At 45.5% G+C, this 27,832-nt stretch overlaps 1 protein-coding gene across 1 annotated transcript in view; it reads left to right on the top strand.

Annotated features, from left to right (window-relative positions):
- The window catches only part of MOB3B (MOB kinase activator 3B), a 196,624-nt gene extending 182,103 nt beyond the window's left edge, over positions 1-14,521 (top strand). Inside the window, exon 4 of the mRNA XM_080820804.1 lies at positions 13,100-14,521. Within this exon, the coding sequence (XP_080676930.1) occupies positions 13,100-13,129 (30 nt within the window). The 3' untranslated portion in view covers positions 13,130-14,521. The remainder of the gene's footprint in view (positions 1-13,099) is intronic.
- The last annotated feature ends 13,311 nt before the right edge of the window (positions 14,522-27,832 follow it).

Raw genomic sequence — 27,832 nt, 5'->3', positions numbered from 1 at the left:
TAAAATCTTTCAAAACCCCTTCTCTGTGGATTTTTTTTTTCCATTTTGCTAATGGAATTATATATAAGCATCATCTTCCTGGAAGCTTTTGAAATGCTAAAATTGATAGCTATGGGATTTTTGTTGTTTGGGTTTGTTTCATTCTAAATTGTGGTACAATACCCATAACATCAGATTTGCCATCTTAACTATTTTAAGTGTCCAGTTTAAGTGGCACGAAGTAAACTCTTGTTGTTGTGCAACCCACACCCCCCTCCATTTCCAGAACTGTTTTCATCTTGGCAGACATGGTTTTTCTTCCCTCCCCTCCCCTTCCCTTCCCTTTTCGTTTCGTTTCTTTTCTTTTCACATGTGAGCCAGGTCTTTAGGGTGTGCAGCTGAGGCCAGGAAAGGGAACAAAAAATATGCCAAGAAAAAGGGTATCTGCTCTTACTTCCCTTTAACTGAGGCAGAGCTGCTTCCCACCTTCAGTACGTTAGACAGTTTCCCTCTTCTCTTGAGAGCAAAACACAGGGTGCCGACAGTAGCACATAGTCACCTCTCTTGCTAAAAGTCTAAAATTGCAGCTTCATACTAAAGTATCAGCAGAGCAAGGAGGAAGGAGCCCTCACGTGTAACCATTGCCTTAGCTCTCTGAAGCACATTCCCTTTATGTAAAATCCGTGTTGTTTTTCATGGTTCGTTAACTGGGAGTCGGAGACTATGGAAAGAAAAGGGTTTGTCTCCTCCCCTACTCTGAAACCCATGCTGGTTCGGATCTCAGAGGCTGTAGGCATGTGCAGAGTTCGTTCCTGGTTTACGACGTGTGTTTTCTTCCCAGTGTAGCATCACTGCTCACCCACAACAGGAGAAACATTGGACTGTTTATGGCCAGGTCAACTTTACAAGCTTGGTAGCTTGGGGACCCATTTATAATCCCATGGCCCTTGGTGCTCTAAAGTCACACTGGTCGGGGTGTCCTCAGGGTGCAGATTAGGGTGCAGCAAACTGTTTCTGAAAAGGTCCAGACACCAAACATTTTAGCTTGTGGGCCTTAAACGGTCTCTCTTACTACTGCTCACCTCCGCCTTTGAAGCGGAAAAGCAGCCAGAGACAATGCAGACATGATGGGCGTGACTGTGTCCCCGTACAACTTTATGGATGGACATTGAAATTCGAGCTTCCTAGGATGTTCCTGTGTCATGGAATGTTCTTCTTCTTTTGTTTTTTTCCCCCAACTATTTAAAAATGTAAAAACTATCCTTAGGTTATGGGCCATACAAAACAGGTGTGGACTGGATCTGGCCTGTGCCCTGTGGTTTCCCGTTCCCTGATGTAAAGGAAAAATGGGATTTTGAGTCCCACTGATGAGATCCAAATGACAGATCTCAGGGCAGATTCTCGCTCTGCTGGGTGTTACCCATGGGCAGGCCACCAGCCTCTGCAACCTGCAGTTTCTCTGTGGGGGAAGCATAGTGGCCACCCAATAGAGATGAGTGTCAGTGACCAAGTAAGATCCCGGTCAGGACGCCACGGTCAGCCCTTAAAGCTCTCAGGAGCTTGAGCGTGTGTTTCAACTAGCAGGAGTCTAACTCCTAGCAAGCAATCTTATTTTGCTAAGATGAAGATTCAGTTTCTTCCATGTCCATTTTTTTCCCCTGACCTGATATTTTGTTCCTTCTGAAGGAATGGGACTGCTAAGAAGCTACACACTTCCTAAATTATAGGCTCTCTGAGGAAGAAAATCTCCCTGTGTTTTCATCAGATGCACAATAGAGGTCTTATTAAGTGATGGCAAGCTCTGTCCTGTGGTGAAGTCAGCTCAGCTGAATGACTTCTATGAATTCTTTGTTTTCCTGGGGGAGGTAAATTCTTCCTCCAGGGACCCGTGCCCTGAAAGTTCAGGGCACACCCAAAATGACAAATCGTGTTCCTTCAGGGTTTCTTGAATGTCATTAAGAGCTGGGCCCTTCAAACTTCTCTCAGAACAAGTAAGTCTATGCCTGTAGCAGCCTAATCTACACTAGAAGGGCCTCACCAGCCAGTGCGCCGCACCCCCCCGCCCCCCCCGTGCCATGAAAGGGCCAAGTGGCAGAAGCAAACAGGAGAATTCCTTACCCTGTCCTCCGCCCACATCCAGTCTTTAAAGACTGTGCTGGCTGGCCACAGGGCCATATTGAAATCTGTCACAACCCTCTGAGGGAGTGGGTGCATTCGGCCTTCCTTTGCTCATCCCAAAACCAGGGGCATGAGGAACATCTGCCAGAAATCAGTCCAGCTGTGCTGGCATATGCAGGGTGTGGGAGGGAGGGAGTCAGCCCCGTTACGGCAGTGTGGACCTCAAGCCAGGCTGTGGGGGACGTGGGCTGGCAGAGATGGGAAGGAGGAGGGCAGGGCAGCTGCTAGCCCGAGAGGCCGGCACTGGGCCTCATTGGGTTACAGGGAGCATCGCTTTGACCAGGAAACAGGTTGGACGCACGCGCTGTTAGGGTCAGGAGCTAATAGTGTGCCAGCCAGAAGGATGGCATAGGGAACATGGTAGCTCCCTTCCCAGAATAAGTCAGGATGTCCAAACGCACAGTGTGGCAGAAGGGGCCCTGCAGGGCTTTGGCGAAGAGATCTGGAGAAATGCAGTGACCATGAAGCATTTTGATTCATGCGCTTGCTTTCCTGATGCCTGCTAAGGCAGCCTCTCTCCGCATATGGAGTGTGTCCATAACCCATCTCCTGTGGTTAAATGAGAGCGTTTCAAAAATGTGCAGCTCTGCCTTTATGAGAATCAGTATAAATCAAGAGACTGAGTATGTTTACATAAAGTGACTTATTTTTAATGCTTGCAGGATTTGGGAAAAGAAGAGCAGTTTGATTCTTGTATCAGATGAATAAATATTCTCTGTGGGTGGCAGGTCTGTGTGTTTATCTATCCATATGTATGTATACATGTACTTGGAGGCGTGTGCACACTTTTACACACACACACACACACACACACACACACCCCTCCGTTGGGGAACGCCCTCCATATCGGTAATGTGGGCTGCTCTTTAGGAACAGAATTAATCAAATAAATATTGTTCTTTCCTGTTTAGGGAGGTTTGGCCTGCCCTGTTTCTATTTTTATTTCTTTTGGCTTATTTACCACCCACATTCCTGAAAGAAAGCAGAAAGAACATTTTTAATTCCTGTGTGCTGGTTGGAGCCCATGTATACTTTGAACTGGGAGAATTCTTTTTAAAATTCTGTAGTCTGGCTGCCCCGCCTGCCTTACAAGAATTCAGACTTTGGGATGCTAGCAGGGCCCTGACTGTGGGCCTCCCGTGAGTGGTTCCACCGGCCACGTCCCGGTTCCGTGGTTAGCGCTGGCTCTGTACACCCCCTGACTCAAGCAGACTCCGCTCAAAGTACTTACAGGCATAAAGGGAGATCTGTTCAGCCAAGGCCTTGCCATACAGTGTAACTGGTTAGGAAGATGGGTTATCAAGTTTCCACCTTGGCTATCCTCATTACTAGCGATGTGACTTTGACCAAGATACTTAATCTCAGTTCCCTCATCTATAAAATGAGGATAATACCACTAAGACTGCTGTAAGGGCTGAATGAAATAAAGAATATCCAGACAGCATCGAGCACAGCGTCTGGCCTAGAAAAGGCGCAAGACATGATAGATACTACTGTTAGGAACACAATATATTTGACTCACTGAGCCTTTTAGCACCATTTTCCCGTCTTGTTCCCTCCATCTTTTGTGACCTGACACTCATTCATTCATTCATTCATTCAAGTTAGTTATTACATATGAAGCCTTGTTCCAAAAAGAATTTAAGGTGTCTGGTGTCAGTCTCCCACTGGAATTCTTTCTCCCAGTTCCCATTAAAGAGACATAACTATGTTAAGAAAAATAGTTTTAAGAAAATGTTTAGGCCCAGTACTTGATGCTTGCGCAACACACCTGCTCTTGACTCCCTGGTCATAAGCTGCCCTTCCGAACACAAGCTCCCTCCTACAGGACGCTGGAGAGAAGCTGCATCCTCCTGCTCCAAAGGCCTTGAGGGTGAAACAAGTGCTTGGAGTAGGAGATCCTGGTCAGGGAGAGGCTGCCACAGAGATTCTCCAAGGTGAGCTCAAGGACTGTGGTCTTGAGACTTGGCAGCCTCCCTGTGCCCTGAGGGCAGGCAGGAGCTGCGCCCCTCCCCCCCTGTGGTTTCCACTGTCAACAGTCCAGCTTTCCCACGGGGAATGAGCAGCAGAGTAGCCAGGGTATTTTGCATTTGCTTGTTTGTTTTTCTTCTCTGTTGGTCTGGGGATTTCCCTTCGGCAAGCAGCCGGCTGTTTTTCCTGGGCTCCCCCTTGACACTGCCCTTCAGAGCAGAACCGCACTACACCCCTGTCTGAGGGAGAACCAGCTGCCAGACCACACTCTCAGCAACCAGCTTTAGAGCCACTGAGATCCTTTCTCTCTTTCCCTTCCCTGCGCCCTGGTCCCTTTCTCTGAATCACTCTGTCTCCCACTGAGGCAGTGTGTAAGCCTCACAGACCTGTGAGCAGAGCACGAAAGACTCAACAGGAGTGTTCTGGGCAGGAGAAGGGCATGGAGCCCTCCATGCAGAAGAAACAAGTGTGCAAAGATACAGAAACAGCCAGAAGCAAGGTGCGTGCAGGGCAAGAGAGAAGGAGGAGGTAGATCTGAGATACATGCAGTCTCTTTAACTTGCTGGGACTTTATCTGGTGGTTGATGGAGAGGAGTGGACGCACGTTTTATGCCCCTGTGTATTTTCCACAGCACCTTTCCAGCCATCACGGTTGATGATACCGGCAGGGAGTAGTGTGTGCTGCACACTGGTATCACAGGGCAGTGTGATATCACAGGAATTCTGAGCCCTGCAAACTGGATGGTTCCGGGACAGCAGCCGAGGCCGAGGCCGATGCTTACAATCTGACGCCTTAGCACAATACCACTTCCTCTTCTGAATCCGCAGCCCTCAGGGCCACATCTGCCCATTCCTGGAATTCTGCCTCAGGGCCTCAGGGTTTTGGGACTTACTCTCCTTGTTCCTCCAGGAACAGGTCCCAAAGGGACTTGCCTTTGCTACCAGTGGGTCAGAGCTGGAGATAAGGAATTAACACATTATCTGCTTGACCTCCAGTGTAGCTGCATGACCGGAGGGAAATGGGTGTTGGCAGGAGTTGGGGACCCCGGAGGGGCAGGGGAATTACCACGGTTCTGGTGAAATCTTGGCGCAGACACCACCAACACCGTTGTTTGGAACGGAGGAGGGAAAGGGGCAAGACTCTCAGAGAAATAGAATTTTCAAGACGGTGAACATTTTCAAACCACTCACTTTTTAGGGGAAGAAAAAAGTAGCCAATAACAAAAGAAACAAATGGATAATATGGATACAACTTGGAGGTTTTCAAGTCTCTAAAAAAATGGCATTTGCAGGATGAAAGCCACAGCAGAAAGCTTTCTTTCTGACCCGGCCAACACCCGCAGAAGGTCCAGCCTCCCTGTTGGGAAGGAAATTCTTCCCGATCCGTTCCCCATACCCTCACCCTCCAGCCCAGCCGGAGACGCTGACCCTGTACTTCATGCTGCTTCTAACCCCAGGTTCCCGTCTCTCTTGGAGGAGGCTGGGGCTGATGAGAGGCCAGGAGTGTCCATGCTCCAACCCAGGGCGGGTCACTGGGTGGGGAGGGGGGGACTCGCTGCTGGGCGTGGTGGGGCGGTGGGCAGGGAGCACCACACCTGCCGGGGTCACCCCGGTGGGCTCACTGTTCCTTGGTGTTCTTTCAGCAACCCACACCTTAACATATTGCCTTTTAAAGGCGTGGACGAAGCTCTGTTACTGGAAAAGGCAAGTGCGCCCTTGTGTGTGCGCGTATATGCACAAGTGTGCGTGCGTGCGTGTGTGTGTGTGTGTGTGTGGTGTGTGCGCACATGCGCTCCAGCGCTCTTAGCTGGGAGTCAATTTACTGCCATCTTAGGGCCAACTCTAACACTAAGTTGTGCATTTCAACTACCCGGTTTGAAGCCATTGGGTTTTTAATGGTGGCCTGGGGCGGTGGCGGGTGGGGGGGGGGCCGCTGTTTCCATAAAGATCGTTTCCTGAAAGTTTTTATTTTTTTAAAGATTTTATTTATTTATTTGACAGACAGAAATCACAAGTAGGCAGAGAGGCAGGCAGAGAGAGATGGGGAAGCAGGCTCCCCACTGAGCAGAGAGCCCCATGCGGGGCTTGATCCTAGGACCCTGGGATCATGACCTGAGCTGAAGGCAGAGTCTTTAACCCATGGAGCCACCCAGGTGCCCCTCTAGAAAGTTTTTAGCCCAGAGTTCTCTCCTTACACACTCCGGAGCTTCCACACCCACCTTCCTTTCATCTCTCTGTGCTCCCCTTCTTCCTCAGTTTTGTTTCCAGTATTTCTTCCTCCTCCTCCTCCTCCTCCTCCTCCTCCTCCTCCTCCTCCTCCTCCTCCTCCTCCTCCTCTCTCAGAATTAGCAGAGCTGGGGAATTTAAAACAATAGGCTTCAGGAGGCTGTGGTTATACACCTCTGCCCCTAATACATGCTAAAAAGCTAGAAAAACAAAAGGCCTCACTGCTTTTCTTTCTCACCCCAGTGGAGTGATGGGAACAGTATGTTTTTAGTTTGTTGGCTTATTTTTGTTCTTGAGTCCACCCGGGTGCAAATCCCGATTCTCCCGCTTGTGAACATGGGCAAGTTATCTCAGTTCCCCTTTTCCTCATCCATGTAATAGAAAAGCAGTGCCTACTTCACAGAGTTTTGAAAAGAAGTCCACAAACTAAACCAAGTGCCTCTACCATAGGAAGTATTCAAGGCATTTTTCCCTCCACCACTCATTTTATTGGGTCTGTAGACCTAATCATTGTTTTTTCTTCATTGGATTTTAGTTTAATTAAATATTTTTCCAGCACCTGGTATGTGTCTGGGATAGTGCACCAGGGTCCAAACAGACCCAAGATGGGGATCACCTCTTCAGTGGCAGCCCCGTGCTGGACCCCAGGAAGGAATAAACTGTCAGAGAACAATGGTGAAGGGTGCGACGGGCACGATGGGAAACCGGAAGTACAACACCGAAGACCTCCTTGGGGTCAGGGTGAGGAGGGAAGTAGGAGAAGGTGTCCCTCAAGAGGACCATACTGCCCAAGAGCCTTGAAGGATGTTGGAGTTGGGAGAAGGGTATTCTGGGGAAAGAGGAACGAATGAAAGCACACACAGGAGAGATTCCTGGATGCCATGGATTCAACAGGCGAGAACGAGAGCTGGGAAGTCACAAGGCAGCAGAGAGAGTGGGGGGTCCAGGTCAAGACAAGCATTGATCGCTAGAATTGGGACTTAGTTTGAAAACTCTGCAGAGCTGTTGAAGGAGTATTGGTTAGCGAAAGCCAGTAGCGCAGGATGGGTTTTACCCAGTGTGAATCACACTTAGCCAACTCCGAGACACCTTTGCTTACACAGATGCCTTTTTCAGATCAACGTCAAGTGTCCAGAGCCCACAGGCCAGGGGTGCGAGCTCTGCCGCTAATTATTTTACCCCCTCAGGTGGCTAGGCACCGCTCTCGTGATCTGGGTTTTGAGTCTCTGAAGTGAAGGTCTTAGACTAAACAATACCCAAGTGTCCTCCCGGCGGCAGCAGTGGTCGGTGATTCTGTGATCATGCCACCATTTTTTTGGAGCTGGTTTTCTGGTTTCTAATGTTAACTTAGTAGAATTGCTGTGCCAGCATGATGATTGACACCTAGTATTCGTCAATGTTTTCCCTTTATTTTATGTGAAAAGTAGATCACTAAAATGTATGATGGGTCGTGCAGTAAGCTAAGAGTCAGTTGGACTCCGGTAGCCATTACTGGGTTAGAAATTACTTGTGGGACCTAAAGTAAGTCATTTTACTTCTCTTTGTGACCACCTACTCCCTGCCCTCCACTACCGGTTCTAAAAATGGGTAAACTCACAGATAAGACTAAGTTTAGACTTTCAGAGTACATTCAGGTTTGTCCTACAGATACCAAACACTTATTGCAATGGCTAAGAAATATCTCTATTTCAGTTTGAAAGTGTTTAGAACAGAAGAGCTTGAATATCTTATGTAGACATGCCGATTTCATCCACCACCCCCATTCCACACAAAAGTAGCCAAAAGTCACTTTAACTTTATTTTTAAAACTAAATAAGATTTCAATTTGGAGGTTTGGTCTACTTCTATTTTTGTTGTTTTTTTTTTTTTAATTACTGGAGCTTATTTTCTTAGAAAAAAAATTACATGTGTATTTAAAAAATCTCAAAATCCAAGAGGATATGCTAAGGGCAGATGTCAGGAAGAGAACACATACATCATTTCATTCACCCAGAGATAAATTCATCACAGTGGACTTATATTTCTGTTTTTTCCCAAAATAATTATATCAAACTATATCTACTGTTCAATGACTTGACCAAAATACTTCCATCACATTAATATACAACAAAGTTGTAAGGGTCTTCTCAGATTCAGGCAAAAACTTAATGATGAGTTCCAGTGCTGGTAGAAAGTGATATGGTATTTGTGCGCAATGGGAAAAACTGATCAGCTTGCTAATGAACCCTTTCTGGGAGCTGACAGTTGGATCTTGAAGGATGTCAGTATTTGCCAGGCACAGAAGAGCAGAAGGCATTTCCCAGATAGAAGGAACAGCTAGAAAAACTATTAGAAACCTTAAGAGACCGTATCCTGTGGAAAATGGGAAGAGTCCGGTTTGCCTGGGGTGGGGCTGTGTGTGAGTGGGTGGGGGTTCAACAGGAGGTGAGCAGAGGGCACCAGTCTCTGTTGTGAACAGCTTTGTTTGCCAGGCCCTGGAGTAAGGAATTTGTTCTGTTGACAGTGGGGAACCAGGGACTTTACAAAATCAATTACTTCCTTACTTTAAAGCAAATAATACTGGGTGAGCCAAACAAAACCCAGCTTTTCCTTATTACTCTTTTCCTTATTAGGGATGGATTTTTTTTTTAATGCAGGTGCTTAAAAACATCTTCCTAGACAAGCTAAGCTAAATACAGTCCCTATGAACCTGTCTCAGAAAAATCTCATCATCTCTGGAGAAGCTTTTTGGGCACTTTCGGCATTCTTCAGTGGTCTGCCTTAATACACGTTCCACTTCGGTCACCCCAACAGCGGCAGATTCATTCTTTAAGAACAACCTGGGTAGATGTTGTTTAGGCCACTCCCTGGGATAAGAAGGAATGTGTTTGGTTCTGCTAGGTGCCTTCGGAAGAAAGCTTTGGAAGACAGTATTGGCCAGCTTTTTGGTTTGGGAGTTTTTCCCACAAGCACCAGTTATTTCTTACCCAGCTCATTTGCACCACCCAGTGGGAAAGTGCTAGAATACAGCTTTGAAGAGTGGGTCTAGCTGTCCTGACACGGAATTGTCTGGGAATTCCTGGTCTGCTATTTCAGCCATTCTTTCTCTGTAAGAATGTTAGGAGGCATCCCAGTAGACAGTTTTTCTCCTTCCTTTGGAGGCGAGAAAGCATTTGCAGTGAGGAAAGCACCAGTCCTGGCTTCTCACAGACTAAGTCAGTGACTTTCGTTAAGTCCGATGTCCTCTATCAAAGTGCTCCCTTGTGCACGTGTGTCTGTAGTGTCTGTGTGTGTGTCTGTGTGTGCTTAACTCTTCCATATTTCTAATGGCATAACTGTTTTAGTATTTACTCAGTGCACCTGTAATTCCAAGTGGCATCCATCTGGGTAATGAAAACATATCTTCATCATTTTGAAAATCCAGGAATAACTGCAACCATTTATAATGAACATATGTCAGTTAATGTATGTCAGTACCATCTGAGTGTATCTTCATAAGAATGTCTCAGAGGCTTTCAAGCACAGATCACTTGGTTTACGTAAGTGGAAAGAGCTGGCCTTTGCCTTTGGTTAGACCTGAATTTAAGTCCCACCCCCGCCCCTCTCTGTGTGACTTTGAGAAGATACTCTCTGTCTCTGAGCCTGTTTCAATGAGCACAACCAGTCTCATTTCACAGTGTGAGTGTAAGAGTTACGGGATGGGATCTCTGCAGAGCTCCGAGGGACACTGGGACCAAGGGAGAGCTGCGCTTTGTTGGATGGAAGTGACTGTTACTGGTCACGCTCTGCAGCTGCCCTGTTTGACTTGAGCAGGTCCCTTCTGCTCTGAAGCCTGGATCCCTCTGCTGTCCGACGGGGTCATAGTTCCTTCTCTTAGAGTTTTACAGACCCGATGACATCTCCCCCTACCCCCACCAAGCGCCTGACACCTCAGAGGTGCTTCACAGATGCTAGTTCCTTTCTTTCCCAGAGTAGTAACCCATTGCAAATAAGGACACAATTAGTTATGAGGCCAAATCCTGTTCAGGCCGTGATCTCTCCCCCACCCCTGGTCTCTCTTGCCGACTCGAATACTCACGCACGTGTACACATTTGCGCTCCCACCTTATTTTCCCCATCTTTGTCATCAAAGCTTCACCAAAAGCAGGAGGACTTTTGGAAGCTTATCAAAGGGACAGCAAATGCATTTTAAGATTGTCCTTGTTCCTTTCCAGTCCTCACACCAGGAGTGTGGGTCTGTGTTTGGGCATGTGTGTTTACCTGTCTCTCCAACCCACGCCTCGCTTCTGGCCTGGCTCCTCTGCTCCAGCCACAGCGACACCAGACCACGGAGGGCTCCGCCTTGGCCACTCTTCCCCCGGGCCATCTAGTCCTCTTCTCACCACCTCACATCATCTGACTCCTTCTTTAAATTTGGGGGTCCATCTATATGGAAATATTATCAGGGAGGTCTTCTGAAGCCTTTTCTTGCTGTGGCTTGGAGTGATTGTTGCCATGTATGTGTTTCTGAGGGGGAGGAATTAATGTGCATCAAGTCTGGACATATCTTAATACTTCCAACCTTCCCGGTCACCTTCTCAGGTCGTCTCATCGTTCCATTTTACAGATGAGGAGACTGAGGGCCCATTCATTGCTTCATTAAACAAACATCTATTGAATATCAGTTGCCAAATACTGGGAATAGAGCAGACACAGCCCCTTCCTTTGCGGGTCATCTAGGATCTGAAACGGGATGGCCGGGAAGCAGGAATGAAAGAAATAATGGGCTCTTCCAGGTGTGAAGAAGGGTGCTATGAAGGGCAGGAAAGAGGGATATGCCCTATCTCAGAGCCTAGGGAGGGGATCCCTAAGGAAAAGGCAAGGCTGCTAAGACCCGAAGACTCAGGGCGGTCATATGGGAAGGTAAAGAGAGCAGAAGTGGGTTCTAACAGTGGCTGAAACTTGGAGCCACCATGCCTCGTCGTCTCCCTTCCTCCAGATATTTGCATTTGTGTCTTGTCTTTTACTGTGCCTTTTAGTGATCCACATTTCTTTCTTTCTGACGGATTGTAGCTCCTTGCAGACAGCACTCTCATCTCCCAGGCACCTGGCACGTAGTACAAGTCACGAGAAGGAAATGGTCATTTCGTGTTTCAGTATACGTAGTTGTATGTGATTGCCTGTGTTTAATAATATTACAAGGATGCAAAAATGCCTAGAATATGCCATGTATATTCTGTCATTTCTTTAACCCACACATTGGTATGGTTGTCTGATAGAGTCTCTAAGCGCCTGGGTACTTCTGTTCTCCAACTCCTTGTGCTCCGATGTTCTCTCTTCTATGGGCTGGGGTGATCCAGGGTGAGCATGCGAGTGAGGGGGCAGCTGCCATCAGCTCTGCGGGAGGTGAGACTTGCAAGCAGCTCATTCATCTACATAAAATTATGTTAAGCATGTCCCCCGGATGCTGCCTAGCACAGGGCTCCTTCCCAGCCTGCCCTCTAGGCCGTTCTTGGAGCTGAAAGCAGAGTGGCTGTCCTGTGCCGGGCACTGTTTTGGGGCTGGGGAGACAAGATGAGTGCACATGTGGTGAGCCCATGAGGGTTCCTTTTCTTGACACACGGTAACTCACTGTCTAGTAGGGCCAGTAGACATGCCCACGGTCCATGCACACACACGCACACAGACGTATAAACCAGCTCACTGTAAGCAAGACTCCAGGCTGGCGCCGGTGGAAGAAGCAGCGAACTCCACAGTGTTGGGGGCAGGAACAGCGGAGGGCCTCCCAGGCATCCTGAAAGTCCTCTTGCCTGAGCTGGGGAAATGAATGGTGATTAGCTAAGTTCAGGAGGGCAGAGAGGGGAGGAGCATGCCACAGGCAAGAGTCTCACCTCTGCAGCGGTCCAGAGAAAGAGAAAAGATGGCACATTTGGGGTCTGCAAATCCTCACAGGAGCCAAGCAGGTGATGGAGATGAGGGAAAGGCCAGGTGGGAGCAGGTCAGACGCGTTGGTGTATTCATGCGCATTCAGAAAAGTCCTCCCTCCCATTTCCCTTGTCTTATACCCACTTATGCTATCCTTCATTTTTTTTTTTAAAGATTTTATTTATGTATTTGACAGAGAGATCACAAGTAGGCAGAGAGGCAGGCAGAGAGAGAGGAGGAAGCAGGCTCCCCACTGAGCAGAGAGCCCGATACGGGGCTCAATCCCAGGACCCTGGGATCATGACCTGAGCCGAAGGCAGAGGCTTTAACCCACTGAGCCACCCAGGCGCCCCTCTATCCTTCATTTTTCCATCGTTGTTTGAAACGTAGATAAAGAGAAACTATTCTCTTCTGTAAGAAAAACAGCAGTCTAAATCCAATGATCGCATCAATCAGTAAGTGATACTTGGCTCCTGTTGGGGAGACAGCTGGGAGTGGTGGGGACTGGGACCAACTGGAAAGCACATCTCCATCTGAAGAGGACAGCCGTTCTTCAACTCCAGCTGTCCAGTGGCTCTACGTCTTGGGATTTTGGGGGGTGGGGGAGTGAATAACCTAGAGTTTCGGCAAGTTAGCCAAGTGTTTTGGTTTGTTGTTATTTTTAACATTGCTTGATCAGAACAAAAACCCCAAACCCAAACTTGCAGACCAAATGAAACTCCTGTGCATGCTGAGCCTTCTCCATGGGCCGTGCTTGCAAGTCCTTGTTCAAGGCTCCTGGGTTGTGAGGGTATTTTTAGAATCTTTCAGCAAGGCCTTGCTTATTGTTACGCCTAACCATCCCTCTCTCCCTGCTTTCCAGAAAGAGATGACGAGCAGAATGTGTCACTAACGCCCCTGCCTTGCCTTCGGAAGCAGAGGAAAGCTCTTTCCTCCGGGAGTCCCGAGCAGGGAGCCGTCCCTGGCTGAAATGGCATGCCTACTTCCAGGAGCAGGAGAGGTGAAGACGAGCCAGGATTCCTGAGAGACGTTCCCCACTCACCCCGTGTGCTCTTAACCCTCTGAGTGCTGCTAGCCACGACCAGTGGACCTGTCTGACCACAGCGTGCAAGGACTGCCCCTGGCCCCTTCTGGCTCTGAGTTGCCCCCAGAAAGCCTCTGCACTTAACAGGCACGTCACAGCTCTGCTGGGACCTGCCGCCTAAGCTTTACTGGAATTCAGGTTTTGAGACTGAGACACTCACTTGTACTTTCCCACTCTGTCTTGTCAGCTGGCCGACTTTTCCGTAACATGGTTTCTAAGTACCGGGGGAATTTTGGAACTCTGGATGAGCAGCGAGTTTTTCTATAACAAACCTTCCTTTCAAAGCTCCTGCCCTGATCTGATTCAGTGGTTTAACTTTGCGCAGGGCCTGGAGCCAGGAGAGATCTGAGACCCACACCACAGCCTCAACACGGTTTCCCACTCCATGACCCCAGTCAAACCTTAACGACAGAGGGGAGACCGGTCGCTAGCAGAAAGCTGACGCGTTACCAGTTAACTCTGAACAGAATGTACTTTTTACAACCACACCATTCCTTGTCTTTTCTAGTCAAGGTATTTCCTTCCTGTTTCCCAGAAGAGAGGAAGAAAAGGAAGTTGTAAATGACCAGGAACGATCCGCAGAAGCCCTGAGCCAGACAGATTCGTGCAGCGTTTGTTCTTGACCAAAGGGGAGGGAGTTATGGCTGTCTCCACAGAATATGAAAATTTCAGTGAAAAAAAACAGAAGTGCAATTGCTTATTTGGTGCACTTAACTCAGACAGCTGGTTCATTGGCTCGTAGCCTCCCCAGCTGGCCCTCCGAGCGCCTACATCCAGGTCCAGCCTGTGTTTTCTTTCTCTTCCTCTACACGTCCCCCACCCTCCCTCGGCTGGATTGTGTTGGGTCACAAAATTAATTTCTGCCCCTAGGATTGTGCCACCGTTGCCAAGGGAACAGTGGCCCTGGAGCTAACTTCCTTCTTCCATTCCTTCCCAGTTTTCCCATTCCAGTCAACAGAAGAGCACAGTCTGTGCCACATCCTGACTTTTGAAACCCAAGTGAGTCTTCGCTGAAGAAACGTTGCCTTCTCTGCTTCATTCGCAAACCTGGTGGGGTTCCCGAGAGCCTGTCGCGAGGGGTTAATGATACTCCCAGGGATCCTTCGAATTTGACAAAACAGCAGTTGGTGGAGGGACATAGATAAGAATGTATTCATGTATTTTAATGTAACACCGATTAAAGCATCCCTATACAACTCCGATTTCGTTTCATTATATGTCATGCATTAAAGCCGTTCATGGCCGCCACAGGAGCCTAGAAAGTGTGAAATCTTTCCTTGTCCAAAGAAAGGGCTTACTGTCGGGGCACCGTGGCACCCTGCCCTGACCCAGCAAAGCAACCTTCGCTTCCCGTCTTGTCCACGTCGTCTCACAGAATCCAAGTGCTGCTACCTCTTTCCATCCTTTTGTGCTCTGGTCAACAACCAACATACCCTCTCCCCTTTTTGGCTTCCTAAGTAACTCCAAGAAAGTAAGATAAACTAAGATTCTTCTCAGCCTCATTTTTGGCTGAAAAAAATGCCTGACCGTCCTAAGGATCCAGAGAATAAAGAAATAAGACCCCCTCTTCCCGGCCTATGCAACACGCGGTCAGTACTGCGTGGGGATGTCAGACGGAGGGACAGAGAGATGACCGTGTGGAACCCATGCCCTCGGAGGAACTCCGACGTTCTGCCACCGTGGAAAACCACAGGATTTTTGCATTAAAAAGTTGACCATGTTCCTGCGTTTCAGTGATGCCTGATCAAGCTGGTTGCTGGACTCTGAAGACATTTGTTATTAATTCTTTTCAAGGTTCTTTTCTATTGACTGTTCGTGCGTATGAAATTGCCATTCAATTTAAAAGACCAAAAATTTTTAAGCTTCTTGGCACAATTTCCTCCTGGTTATATTTCTAATTGCATTCATCAGCTTTTCTAGGATAAGTTCTGGCAAACCACTGTTATTTTTTAATTAGAGTATTCCTAGTCCTGCAGAATTTTGTTTGGCAAATTCTAAAGAGAATCATTACAGGTAATTTTCATCTCTTTGACCTGATGACATCCTAAGTACATCTCATTGCAAAGGGGGGAGCTGAGCCCCTGGCAGTGGCCCAGGCCCCTCCGGCTTCCTGGGTCTAAGCCTGACCTGCTGCCTCCTCCTCCTCACCTGATGAGCTCTCCCTCATTTCCCACTACTTTTTTTTAGCTGGGTAACACACGTATCCACTCTCTTTTTTTTATTTTAAGACATTTCAAAGTGGAAATTTCAAAAAGATTACAACGAACATCCATGTCCCCTTCACGTACATGCATCAGTTGTTAACATTTTTAAAATTCTTGACTTTTTCCATATATTTTCTCTTTCTCTGTAACTGTGCATTCTTATTGCTGAACCATTTCAAAGTATGTTGCAGATAAAACTTTAAAATACTTTGTCATTTGCCCCCAAAATGTTTATAGCTTTTTGTGGTGGTGGTTTATCCGGGATCCAATTAGGAATCACACGTGGCATTTGTTGTCATTCTTTTTAGTTAATGGGTTAGAGTTCTCCTGTTAGGTATGCGTGTGGTGTGGTGGTGGTGGGTGGTGATGCTGTGTGTGTGTGTGTGTGTGTGTGATGACACTGGCATTATTAAGGATTTCAGGCTGGTTTTCTGTAGAATGTTCCACGATCTGGATTTTTTTTTTTTCCTGGTTGTTTCCTCTTTATTAGACTCAGTTAAACATATTTTTTAAGGAAAAATACTACATTAGTGATGTGTCCTTCCTATTACATTTGTCAGGAAGTATATAATGTCTCGTCATCCCTTTTCATGATATGGAGCTTGGCCCCTGAGTTCAGGTGTTGTCGACCTGATCCATTCATCATAAAGGTAAAAAATTCATTAGGAAGCTCTTAAATTCAGCACGCACACATTTTATAGAGGTTGAGGCTATGCAGATGTGCATTCTTTTCTTAATATTCTCAAAGAGGTCCAGGTTTTCCAAAAGATTATAACCATTGCAGTTAAATGATACAGCAATGATAGAGGATTCATAACTTCCCACTTAACAGAGGAAAGGGGAAGGAAGAAGGGCACTACGTTAGAAGGGGAAGGAAGAAGTACTGGCTAATGAGAATCTGTATGGTCCCTGTAGCCAGAGTTGAATATAGTTTTGTTTTGTTTTGTTTTTTTGCTCCCATTCTAAATAACTTCCAGTTCAGACCCATGGTTTATTTTAGAGAGTGTGTATTCTCATTGAAGGTGATTGCTCAAGGGTACAAAATTTGTTTTTTTGTGTTTTTTGTGTTTTTTTGATGTGGGGAGTCATCTTAGATATAACAGGGGGGTGTGGCCCTTCAAAGGGCCATAGTAGGTATAAAGTGTCTCTGTGGTATTAAAATTTCATGAGGATGATTAAGAATAAAATTTCCTGGGGCTCCTGGGTGGCTCAGTGGGTTAAAGCCTCTGCCTTCAGCTCAGGTTGTGATCCCAGGGTCCTGGGATCGAGCCCCGCATTGGGCTCTCTGCTCAGCAGCAAGCCTGTTTCCTCCTCTCTCTCTCTCTCTGCCTGCCTCTCTGCCTACTTGTGATCTCTGTCTGTCAAATAAATAAATAAAACCTTTAAAAAAAAAAAAGCATAAAAGTTCCTAAAATGTTCCTTAGGAGGATGATAATGAAAAGCAAAACCAAAAACGTTTGAGAAATACTCATCTAGAGTCAGATTCTGCTGCTTCACTGTGAATTCTCTCTTGCTGGGGTGTTCCCTCGTTTCCGACATCTAGGATGAGTGGAGGCAGCTTCAGGAGATTTCTTAATCCAGTCCTTCCACCCTCCCAACCTGTATCAGTGACATTCCCGGTGAAAACCTCCTCCTCCTCTCCACAGCCTCAGGCATAGACATTCCACAACATCCTTTGGTATATCCCACAGAACTCTTCACAACATCTGTAATCCTTCCATTTAACCTGAGCCAGATCTTTGGGTTTCAGCACACCTTTCCTAGGGTCTCACATTAAGAAAGATCCAAGGATTATCTAGGATAGGAAGCATAATAAATGAGAGCCTTATTTGCATATCCGTTAAGTATTTGAAGACTGTTAGCAAATGGCCTTTAGCCTCCTTTCCCTTCTGCTCTCCAAGGGCAGGATTTGGAAGCCTTGTTGCCCAGTGGCTAACATCTCTGCACCTGCATTCGAACTAGACTTGCCATGTCCCTGTGGATTATGGATGCAACTAACAGTGGTTGTACCACATGCTTTCTCCAAACTGTCATGTCTTTGCTAAGTCCCAACTTGTTTGTTAGACTTTTATAAATTTTCTTTTCTATTAGTCCACACTAAATCTATGTCTACATTATATTCAACCATTTTGGTTTATCTTCCTGAGTTGCCTTCATATCTACCTTTAACAGGCCTCATCAGATCACACTATTTTGTTTTAATCCCTTCTTTACTTGGCGGAGCGTTAAGAGACTTGGATGGAGAGTGCCTCTCACCTTTTTGTGGTGATGTAGGCCGAGTCATTATCTGGTTCTTCATGGAAGCACATCATTCCCTGTGGTCACCGACTTTCCATCACTTCCACACCCCGTGGGTATCACACTGTGAGTCTAAGAAATATCATGGAACAAGTAGAGCCATGTCTTCAAGAAATGTGTACAAAGGCAAAATCACAAGGGCTCAGATGTGTTATTTGGGTAATACTGTCATCATTTGTGTTTGGATCATTTTGGTCCTTGAAAAAAATACGTAATTCTCTCCTAGAATTAGCCAAACAAAGTGTTTTGGAAATAGTTTCTTTCCTGCTTTAAAAAGTATGTCAACAACCAAAAACTTACAACAGGTTGTTTCCCTCTGGGCGGTTATTAATTCTGGATAGGAATTTTTTGATGAATAAATAAGGATTTTTGTAACTTGTAGAGGGGAGAGTCCATTTCTAATCTGACATTTAAGCTGTGTTACTAGCTGTTAGTGTTCTAATTTCAAGGTTTTCCTATATCTTTTCTAACTGCATCAGAAAAAAGAATGTTTAGTATATTTTAGTTCCATTTGTGATTAAATTAAGGGTTTCACTCTAAGAACAAACTAACACAATTACATCAATTAGAAAAGCAAGAGGAAATGAAAGGATATTTATGAAATTGATTCATGTGAGCTTGGGAATCCCAGTGTCACAAATAAAAGACACATAACCATCACCTGTTCTGTTTTTTTTGTGTGTTGCTCAGTTAATTTCTTTCACAGGTACATTTTTCGTCTTGCAGTGGTCTCGGAACAGGTAAATGAAAAGAAAATGGTTACTTCTACAAAAAGTAATTCAGTATGTGTTTGAGAACACACATGTGCATAGTTGTAGTCTAACAGAAGTCCCTTTATACTTTTCAGATTTTCCCAGGAGGAAACATTTTGCATATAGTTTAACTGTCCACAGAGGACTGTTGTGCCTCTTTTTTCTTGCAGTAGGATTCAGTATTAAATTTGATGACAACCTCACATGTAAATACAATACATCCTGACAAGAGAAATCGTTCATCAATCAGGTAAATAAACCTGAGTGTTAACCTCAGGTTTGCCACTGCCTTCCTTGCGAAACCCTGAGTATTCTATTTAATTGTTCTGTGCCTAGGATTTCTGAACTGCAACTACTTCTAGATTTGTTCCTGTATGGCTTATAATTATTTTTGCAAAACGTGATAAAAATATTAATATATCTGGAAGACAAATATATACATTCTATTTATATGTTATTAGCACATTTATAGCCACTTTAGAGTAATTGTAATTCCAGTAATAGCCACTGTTGCTAATAACAACAATCGAATACTCTATCTGACAAAAGCTATTTGTGATGAGGTGATTTCTAGACAGAGCGTGAGGAATGAGGCTTCTGGAACCCCAGCACAAATATAAAGTGTTCTTCTCCTTCTCGGTTCCACTGTCTGAAATGTACACGGAGATGTGACAGAGAGGCAGGCCACGGACTGAATATGGCCTGCAGGCATGTTTGGTTAGACTAACACAGTTCATTTTTCTTTTTTTAACTAGCTGCCAACGTTTAAAAATTGAGAAATTTGATGCCTAAAAGTCAGAATTTCTGGCTCCTCTTACCAAATCAGAAGATCTGGCAACACCAGGCTTTTGTTTTCGTGGGGCAGGAATTAGCTAGAGGTGGCTGACCCGTGTAGATGGGGCATGGTCTCTCCAATTTACCAATGTCTTCCCCACTCCCCGCGGTGTCCCAGACCCGTGACTGTCAGTTACCATTGTACTCTCGGGCGGGTAGGTCTCCCGAGCTCCCGTTCCGTTGATCCTTACACATACTGACTACCTGCTGTATTACTGTGTTCTTTCTAGTAACCTACATTGTATTCCTGATAATAAATAGTCAACTGTTTTAGAGGGTAATAAATTCAGATCAGATGCCTTCAATCCCTCCACCCAATAACAGCAAAAATTGATATTCCTGTGGACAATAAGCAGATCATTACATCTATCCAATCTTTCAATTATTTTAAATTCTTTAACTTCAACTCTGCTTCCAGGCAAGTTTCATTGCTACATTGACCAGAATTATAAAAATGTCACTGAAAAGCAGTGGTAGTGTCATTTATAACAATCATATCTTTTATCCAATTTTTCTGTTTTTTCATTGTGACGTAGATTTCAGAACACAGTGTGTTAATGGAAACTTCTCATTGTTTTTATGCAGCATTCCTCATCTGAGTTTTCATGAACACAAAAACCAAGCACAAATTACCAGTACTTAATTGATTAAAAATTAAATGAGGAAATATGGTTCAATCTAAATAAACTTTGAGTTTATAATTATAATAGTGCACACTAGATTAAGTCGAATATCTGCTCCAAAGGAAATCATATCGTACAGTTGAGACATGACCTCACATAGTATCAGATCAGCAAAGAGTAAGAGTCTAGGCATTTTCAAGAACTATGTAGAACGCAGCCGGGGAAAGGTATCAACAGAATAGTATGTTTATTAACTCCGAAACAATGTTACAAATAACTGTGCTCTGACTGTATGTATATAGGTCTCTACAATGATGTACACATCTTGATATTGCTAAAAACTACATTATACATATACAATTTATAAATGTACATATATTATATAATTTATATTATATTTATTTATTAGGTTTTTTATTGTTTCCTGTCCATCCCCCACCCCACTAGAATATAAATTTCCTATCAGGGATCTCTATCCCTGTCACTTAGAAGAGAGTGTCTAGCACACAGTAGTTGCTTAATAAACCTTTGATGAATGAATGAGTGGATTTACATGGCAGATAAGGTCTGCTATCAAAGAGAAATAAATAAAAAGCAATATGTAATAATATTAATTTGATGATACACCAGGAAGTGTACATTTATTAACTGTATACTTTAGATTACATATACTCTAAGCATTTTACATGGATAATCTCATTCAATGCCCATGGCAACCCTGTGAGGTTGGCTTTCCATGTTTAACCCTACAGTCAAGGTTATCCAAGTAATTTGCCCAAAGTTACAGCAAGGTGATGGAGCTAGGGCTTAATGCCCCTCAGGTGTGCTTCAGGGCCCTCACTTAGCCACAGGAGACACCTGCACCCTCTAAGCATTGAGCTCTTCTTCAGATTATCTCCTTCTCTATGGACACAGGCTCTGTGTGGTGGAGCAATTCAGCTTTCAGTCTCTTTTTGGTCATTTGTCAGTGTGATTGCATTAGTGCTTCTATGACCAGTCCAGCTGCGATCATAAAGTATTTCTATTCACAAGATGTGCAGCATTCACAAATACAGAGTAGACCCTGAGTCTGACGTGAGCCAGGACAACAGATCTAACAGGAGGACACCAAGAAGGTCAGAATGGCTAGTCCACAAAATGTTGAGTGGCGTGAGGCTAAGACCAGAGGCCAGAATGGAGTCTGTGAGTGGGCAGGAGACAGGAAGACCACCTATGAGTCCGGGAGGAATCACTTATAGTGGGAGCAAGGTGTTCCTACGATCAATTAAAATGGTACCTAAGAAATTGCTAGGTCTGGCTCCCTGCTCCGAAGGGGGTGGGGGGGGAAGCATGATTTCACTCATCCTTAGGGGAAACAAGCAGACTTTTAAGAATTAATGAGCACCCAAAACATAGCTTTGACCATAAGAAGTTTGCAGATCTGAAAAAAAAATTTAATTAAATATTCTTAAAATTAAATTTAAAAAATCTAAAAAATAGAAAAGATATTTGCAGAACTATCACAGTTAATTTTTGCTGATTTTCTTTCTCTACTAAAGAAATTAACTGGCATTAATTCTTCAGCTCTAATGTAAAATATATGGTTCTGTGAATAATTAGAAGTATGTAACTAAGAGAACAGAGAGCACTATGTGACTGTGAGACCTATGAATACATGTATTCCATGGACTAATTTAGGAATGAGTAGGAATCACATTACATTTGGAAAGCAGCATCCATTCCATTCCACCTGACTCCTTTGAGGTCACCAGGAATTACACAGACCATAAATGTTCTCTAGTTCCTGGTTCCACTGGGAGATCTTTAATATGTCAGGACATAGTTCCATCCTATGTTTTAAGGCTGAATGAAATAAATATGCTGTGAGGAAATGAATGTCTTGTACCTTCCCATTCCTAGGACTTCATGGACATTGTCCACACAGTGATTCAACTACAAAATATACAAGGAGGCAGCATGTCAAGAGAGGGGCAGTTGGTTTTTTTTGGTTTTTGTTTTTAAGTGGTTAATCATTAGATTCACCAACTATCGAACCATGGAAGTTAAAGGAAAGTAATTCAAAAGGTGAGCCCCGTTTCACACTTCTGGCCTTGGCACGAGATACCTGAGGTTGTGCAGATAACCTAAGGCATAGTTTTGTTTTTACCAATTGGCAGGGCATTCTCTGGGCTGTGAATTTGCCACAACCCTGTGAGCCTATGGATTTGAAATAAATACAAAGTGGCAAGTCCACAAAGTCCCTAAGAGTCATAAACCAGTTATTGCCATGTGGTCTCTTTGCATTCAGAAAAAAGATTGTGCTGCCCTGGGCTCATGAGATTTAATTGGAATTTGCATTATCCCTCCTAAGTGACTGCAAAGAGACTCTGTGCTACTTGGATAGAGAAATGTGAGAGGAAAATTCTAAGGCCCCTCCCCCATTGCCAAGAAGAAGGGGAAAGAAATGTGATGGTTTTTACGTGAACCTCTTCTGGTCCTCATAGATCCCCGAGGTGCTGTGTTTGGAATGAACTGGGAGCTGAGGAGGTGGGTGTGCTGAGAGCTTTCAGGGGAATTAGGAAGGCATTTTGGGGGGAGAAGGACTGGGACTTAATCTACTTGTGCCACGCGCAGTTCTTGGACTTGATGTACAGCCTCCAACCCATTCTCACAACCGTTCCTCGAGGGAACCATTGGTGACAACTGTGCCAGATGTGAGACGGAGGACAGCTGCGTGCAGGGGAGCAGGGATGAGCTCACACAGGGACAGTCCTCACTCTCACTCAGTGCGAGGCATCCTGCCAACCGTTTGAGTTGGAATATCTGAATTAATACTCACTGTGAAATAGATACCATTGTTGTTATTCTCATTTTACAGATGAGGAAACTGAGGTTGAGGAGTAAGCCTCATTCAAGGTCATGCAGTCAGCTAGTGGTGGAGCTGGGAATTGAACCCAGGCAGTCGGTCTTCAGAGCCTCTGCTTTTCATCTCTATGTTATAGGCCCCTTTGTTCCTCCTTTGAGGTGGCTCACTTGCTATCCTGGTGACCGGGTTGCTTCCACCTCAAGGATCACACAATAAGCAGACTTTGAAAAGCCCAGAGGACCCTTGGGAAACTGTGGCGAGGAAGTGACACCAGGTGAGACGAATGTTTCTTTCACAGTGTAGAAAGTGTGAGTCTGGGGGCACCTGGGTGGCGTAGTTGGTGAAACGTCTGCCTTTGGCTCAGGTCATGATTCCCAGGTTCCAGAATTGAGCTCAACATCCATCTGGGGAAGAAGGGCTAACTGGGGGAGCTCTGTCTCCTCCAGCTGGACAAGACCAGTCAAGGGTACAGGACAGCTCTTGCCTCTTTGATGCAGAATTCACACCTGCCAATTGTCCCACAAGACAGTTTTGTTCCTGACCAGACTTCGTCTCCCAGGGAAGACTCAGTATATACTAAGGAGAGGGAAGTAAAGATTGTCTCCTCAAATTTGGCAATAGGAATACACTAGAAAACATGGGGTGGGGGGGGTGAGTTCCATCTGATTCAGTAGACATTTGCATCCCTACTATGGCTGAGCGCTCTTACTAGGTCCTCACCCGGCATTGCAACCTACTCACAGATGCTTTTGTCAGATGGATTTCACAGGAGCAGGAGTGCGAAAGCCTCAGCTCCCTTGCTTTGGATACGTGCATCTGTCTGTTTTTCCTTAACTCTTGGTTTAGAAGCCCTTTGAGAAGTATAATTTTCCCCCTTCTGTACGAATCATCACCATTCATTCTTATACCAGTCATGGCAGGTAGCTCCTAAGATGTGTTTGCATTAGGGCCGGGTGGGAGACTCTGAGGGTTCAAAGAAGACACCTGATAATTATTAGAGTTCAGATACAACTGACACATGAATACGGGATGGAGAAAGCAACGATTACCAATGGAAGTTTTGCCAAAATAGCCTGGCTAGCAGCAGAAAAGTGTTTCAGAAAAAAAACGGGGCCCTTTTTCCTACCATTCTTAGAAAGATTGTCCTAAAGGGAAGACTCTTTATTTTAAGGAAATTATGGAGAAAAACAAAATAGCAAATAAACTCCAGCAGTTTAGAGGAAGGCTGTGCTCAAACTCTTAGAAGGTGAGCTTCAAAGCTCGAGAGGTCCTTCTTCCTGCATGTCCGTTCTCTTTGACCTTTGCATTTCTTCAGGCTCTCCTTGCTTGTGCCCATCACTCTACGGAAGTGAGGGAAGGGCTTTCCCTGTGTCTAGGATCTTCTCTCACCATTCACTTTTCACAAGCTGAAGCCGGTGTGCCCGTTCTAAATCTCAGACCCTATCATGCCCCCTTCCTCGGCTTCCCCCCAAGAATCCTTCAGAGGCAGTCCACTCCCACCAGAGCGGACTTCTGTCTTTGGCAAAGCCCAGGGCAGGCTTCTCACAGGTTAGAAAGATGGCCAACAATCCTCTCACACCTTAGATTTCTTTTTTTTTTTTTTTTTTTTTTTGTGGGCTAGGAGGTTTAAAATAAAAAAATAGAGGGTGATTAGGGCGCCTGGGTGGCTCAGTTGGTTAAGCCGCTGCCTTCCGCTCAGGTCATGATTCCGGAGTCCTGGGATCGAGTCCCATATCAGGCTTCCCCTGCTCTGCAGGGAGCCTGCTTCTCCCTCTCCCTCTGCCTGCCACTCCCCCTGCTTGTGCATCCGCGCTCGCTCTCTCCCTCTCTCTCTGTCAAATAAATAAATAAAATCTTTAAAGAAAAAATAGAGGGTGATTTAGCAACGCTACCATATATCATGACCCTTATTTCATAGAAGAAGGGACATTTCAACACAGAAAGAATAGAGATAATAGATCTAGGAATAAACACCAGGCTGCTACGTTTCCCTAAAGCATCTCAAGTTTGCCTTCAGAAGAGCACTAATGCGCTGTTGGAAATAGCTCTGTGTTTTGTTCATTTGGTGGCGGTGCTGATGGTTTTCCCTGCGGAGTCCTGAAGGCCTAGAGGCCCCTGATGCCCAGCCCTTCCATACCAGGTCACGTTCCACGTGCTCCGGCTTGCACCTGGAAGAGGACTTCCTCTGGAGGGCGGGCAGACTCCAGGACTCTGCTGTGACTTGAAGACAGAACGCCTGTGACCACCCCTGCAGATGAGAGCTAACATCTGTATGTGTGTGCATACGTGTCCGCATACTGCAGGCACAGACACTCGGGCACTCGATAGAGTCTCTGTGTTTGTGCACGGAGATGGCCTGAGGATGGTGACATGCCGGTGCAATGAACACATCGAGTGCCCAGATCTTGATATGTGAATACTAGTCTCTACTTAAAGGAACCAGGAATGCTTGGAGAAATGGTTGGTTTCAGGGCGGGAGCAGAAAAATCCAAGATGAGTATGGAACTATGAGCATCAGAGCTGGGAAAATGTTCATAGGCTTTAAGGTAGAAGGTCCCCTTTTAGGAAATTATCTAAATGAAATATTCATAAATGCAGGGAAAAATTGAGTCATAAAACATGCTCATTACTTCATGGTTTACAATAAACAAAATTGGAAGTAACCCAAATAACAAACAGTAAGGCAAATGACCAAAACTAGTTATGAATATTCACTCAACTGGATGTCCTAGGGATGGTAAGTTCATGAGGATGCTTATGTTATAATGTTCAGTTACAAACATAACATCTTGATCCAGTAAGAGTACGAGTCCTAACTGACGTCTGGATCTTCACTGTAGCCTTCTAGAAGAGAAGCCCTTCGGATCTAGCTCATGTATCCCAGCATCTATCGGTGCCTTCATGTGGAGCTGGCATTCTTGCTTCTTCAAGGTCTTGACTCCTGCTCTCGAATACCATCTGTCCTTCAAGGTTTACACCATTTAGCCCTACATTACCACCCCTCACACATCATCATTTTAGTCATCCTCTACACCTGCCCTAATTCACTGAAGACTTTGGCACCCCTTTCCCCTGTGCCTCTCGTTCCTCTCATACAGATCTTCTTTGGCCACGCAGATAATACATCCAACAGCTTGGTTGCTCCGTTTACTTGATGTCCCAATGCCAATGTTCTTCCCCTCTAATCTAATTTAGCAATCCGAAACCATGTCCTTGGACCTCATTACCATACTGCCCTGTTTCAGCTTTGAAATGTTAAACATGGGGTACCCTGGTGGCTAGTCAGTTAAGCGTCTGACTCTTGATTTCAGCTCAGGTCATGATCACAGGGTGTTGAGATTGAGCCCCGAGTTGGGCTCTGTGCCTCTCTTCATCTCCCCACCAGCCCTGATAGCTCTCACTCGCTCGCTGTCTCTCTCAAAAAAAAAGTTTAACTCCCAGACCCCACTGTAAATCTGTTCTTCCACTTTTTTCTTAGCAACCTCAGCATTCAACGTTCTGGTGGTTCTATTCTAATGCATCCAATCTGTTTTCCCAGATGATTGGACAGCCATTAACTAGCAACCTCCTTATGACTTAGGTTAAGTGGAAGTTTTAAAACAGCAACTTAGAGGAGGGGAGCTTAGTCGTTGGCGTAGAAGGAGACCCCTAAGCTTGTCTTGTCCCTAGAACACAGTTAGATAACAATCAAATCATTCCGAACACCCAAGAAATCGACCTGAAGACTGACAGAACAAACTGCACAACTTGAGGGAGAGAAGAGGTCACATCACAGAAAGTAGGAGGTGTAGAGATGTGGTTTGGGGGAAAAACAGATGGTGGGTGCCATGGAGGGAAGGAAGCCCTTGTCACAGAGAAAGGTGGGAGAGAGAGTGGAACACACAGGGGATCACACAAAGAAGATACTTCCCTGAGGCCAGTGGCTGGGAAAATAAGAGGGACTGATTTTCCTGAGTTTTTGCAATCAGCAAGGCTTGAAGACTGGGGTTAGAAAGGTCAGTGGGCTTGGCTGGGAGAGAGCCCTGAGGCTGCTGCCCATCCTGGAGTGAAGGTAGCCAAGCAACCCTGGGGCAGATGGCATGATCTGGGGATCACCTAAGGTACATGGGGGAGACTGTTTGATCTTGTTGGAGCACATCTGCAAGAGGTGGCACGGACAGAGTCACATCTCCTAGGACAAAAGAGCCAGTGGTTGCCATTTCCCTCTGCCACCCCCAACATAAGTACAGAGCCCGCTGAGGTAAATAACACAGCACTCACACTGGCTGCCTAAGCACCTTACACCAAGTTCCACCCCCCTGTGTTCTGCTGGGACTACTTTTCCGGAGCAAGTGTGTCTCAGTCCCAGTGTAGCAGGCTCCTTCCCCAGAGGACCAGCAGAAAGCCCTGTACACCTCATTTACTGAACAGAATTCTGCAAGGCTTCAGTTCTAGTGAAAGTAACATCAGGTCTCATTTAACAAGCAGACCACAGCACACCTAGTTAAAACTCCCCACACTCTGACCAAGGTCCAAACGCTGCCCATAGCTGGCAAGGGAACCCTTTGCAGACACCTGGTCTGAAGGATAGGCAGCCAAAACACAGCAGCAGAGTGCACGCAGCACACACCTGAGAAGTGCCAGGCCTTGGACACTGTGTGACCTCTTCTTCAGAAAGCCATTACTGTCAGGAGCAGAAAACATAGCAGGCTTTTCTAGCACACAGAAGTCAGAGACTTCGAAAAAAAGTGCCAAGATGGAGGAATTTATCCCAAATGAAAGAACAAGATAAGGTCATGGCCAGAGATCTAATCAAAACCAATGTAAGTAATATGACTGAGGGAGAATTTAGAGCAACAATTATAAGGATACTCTCTGGGCTTAGGAAAAGAATGGAAGAATTCAGGGAGGCCCTTATCACAGAGGTGAAAGAGTTAAGAAACAATCAGTCAGAAATGTCAATCAGTAAAAATGAA

This window comes from Martes martes (assembly GCF_963455335.1).
Source record: "Martes martes genome assembly, chromosome: 12".
Lineage (NCBI taxonomy): Eukaryota > Metazoa > Chordata > Mammalia > Carnivora > Mustelidae > Martes > Martes martes.
This window is presented reverse-complemented; position numbering and strand designations above follow the sequence as displayed.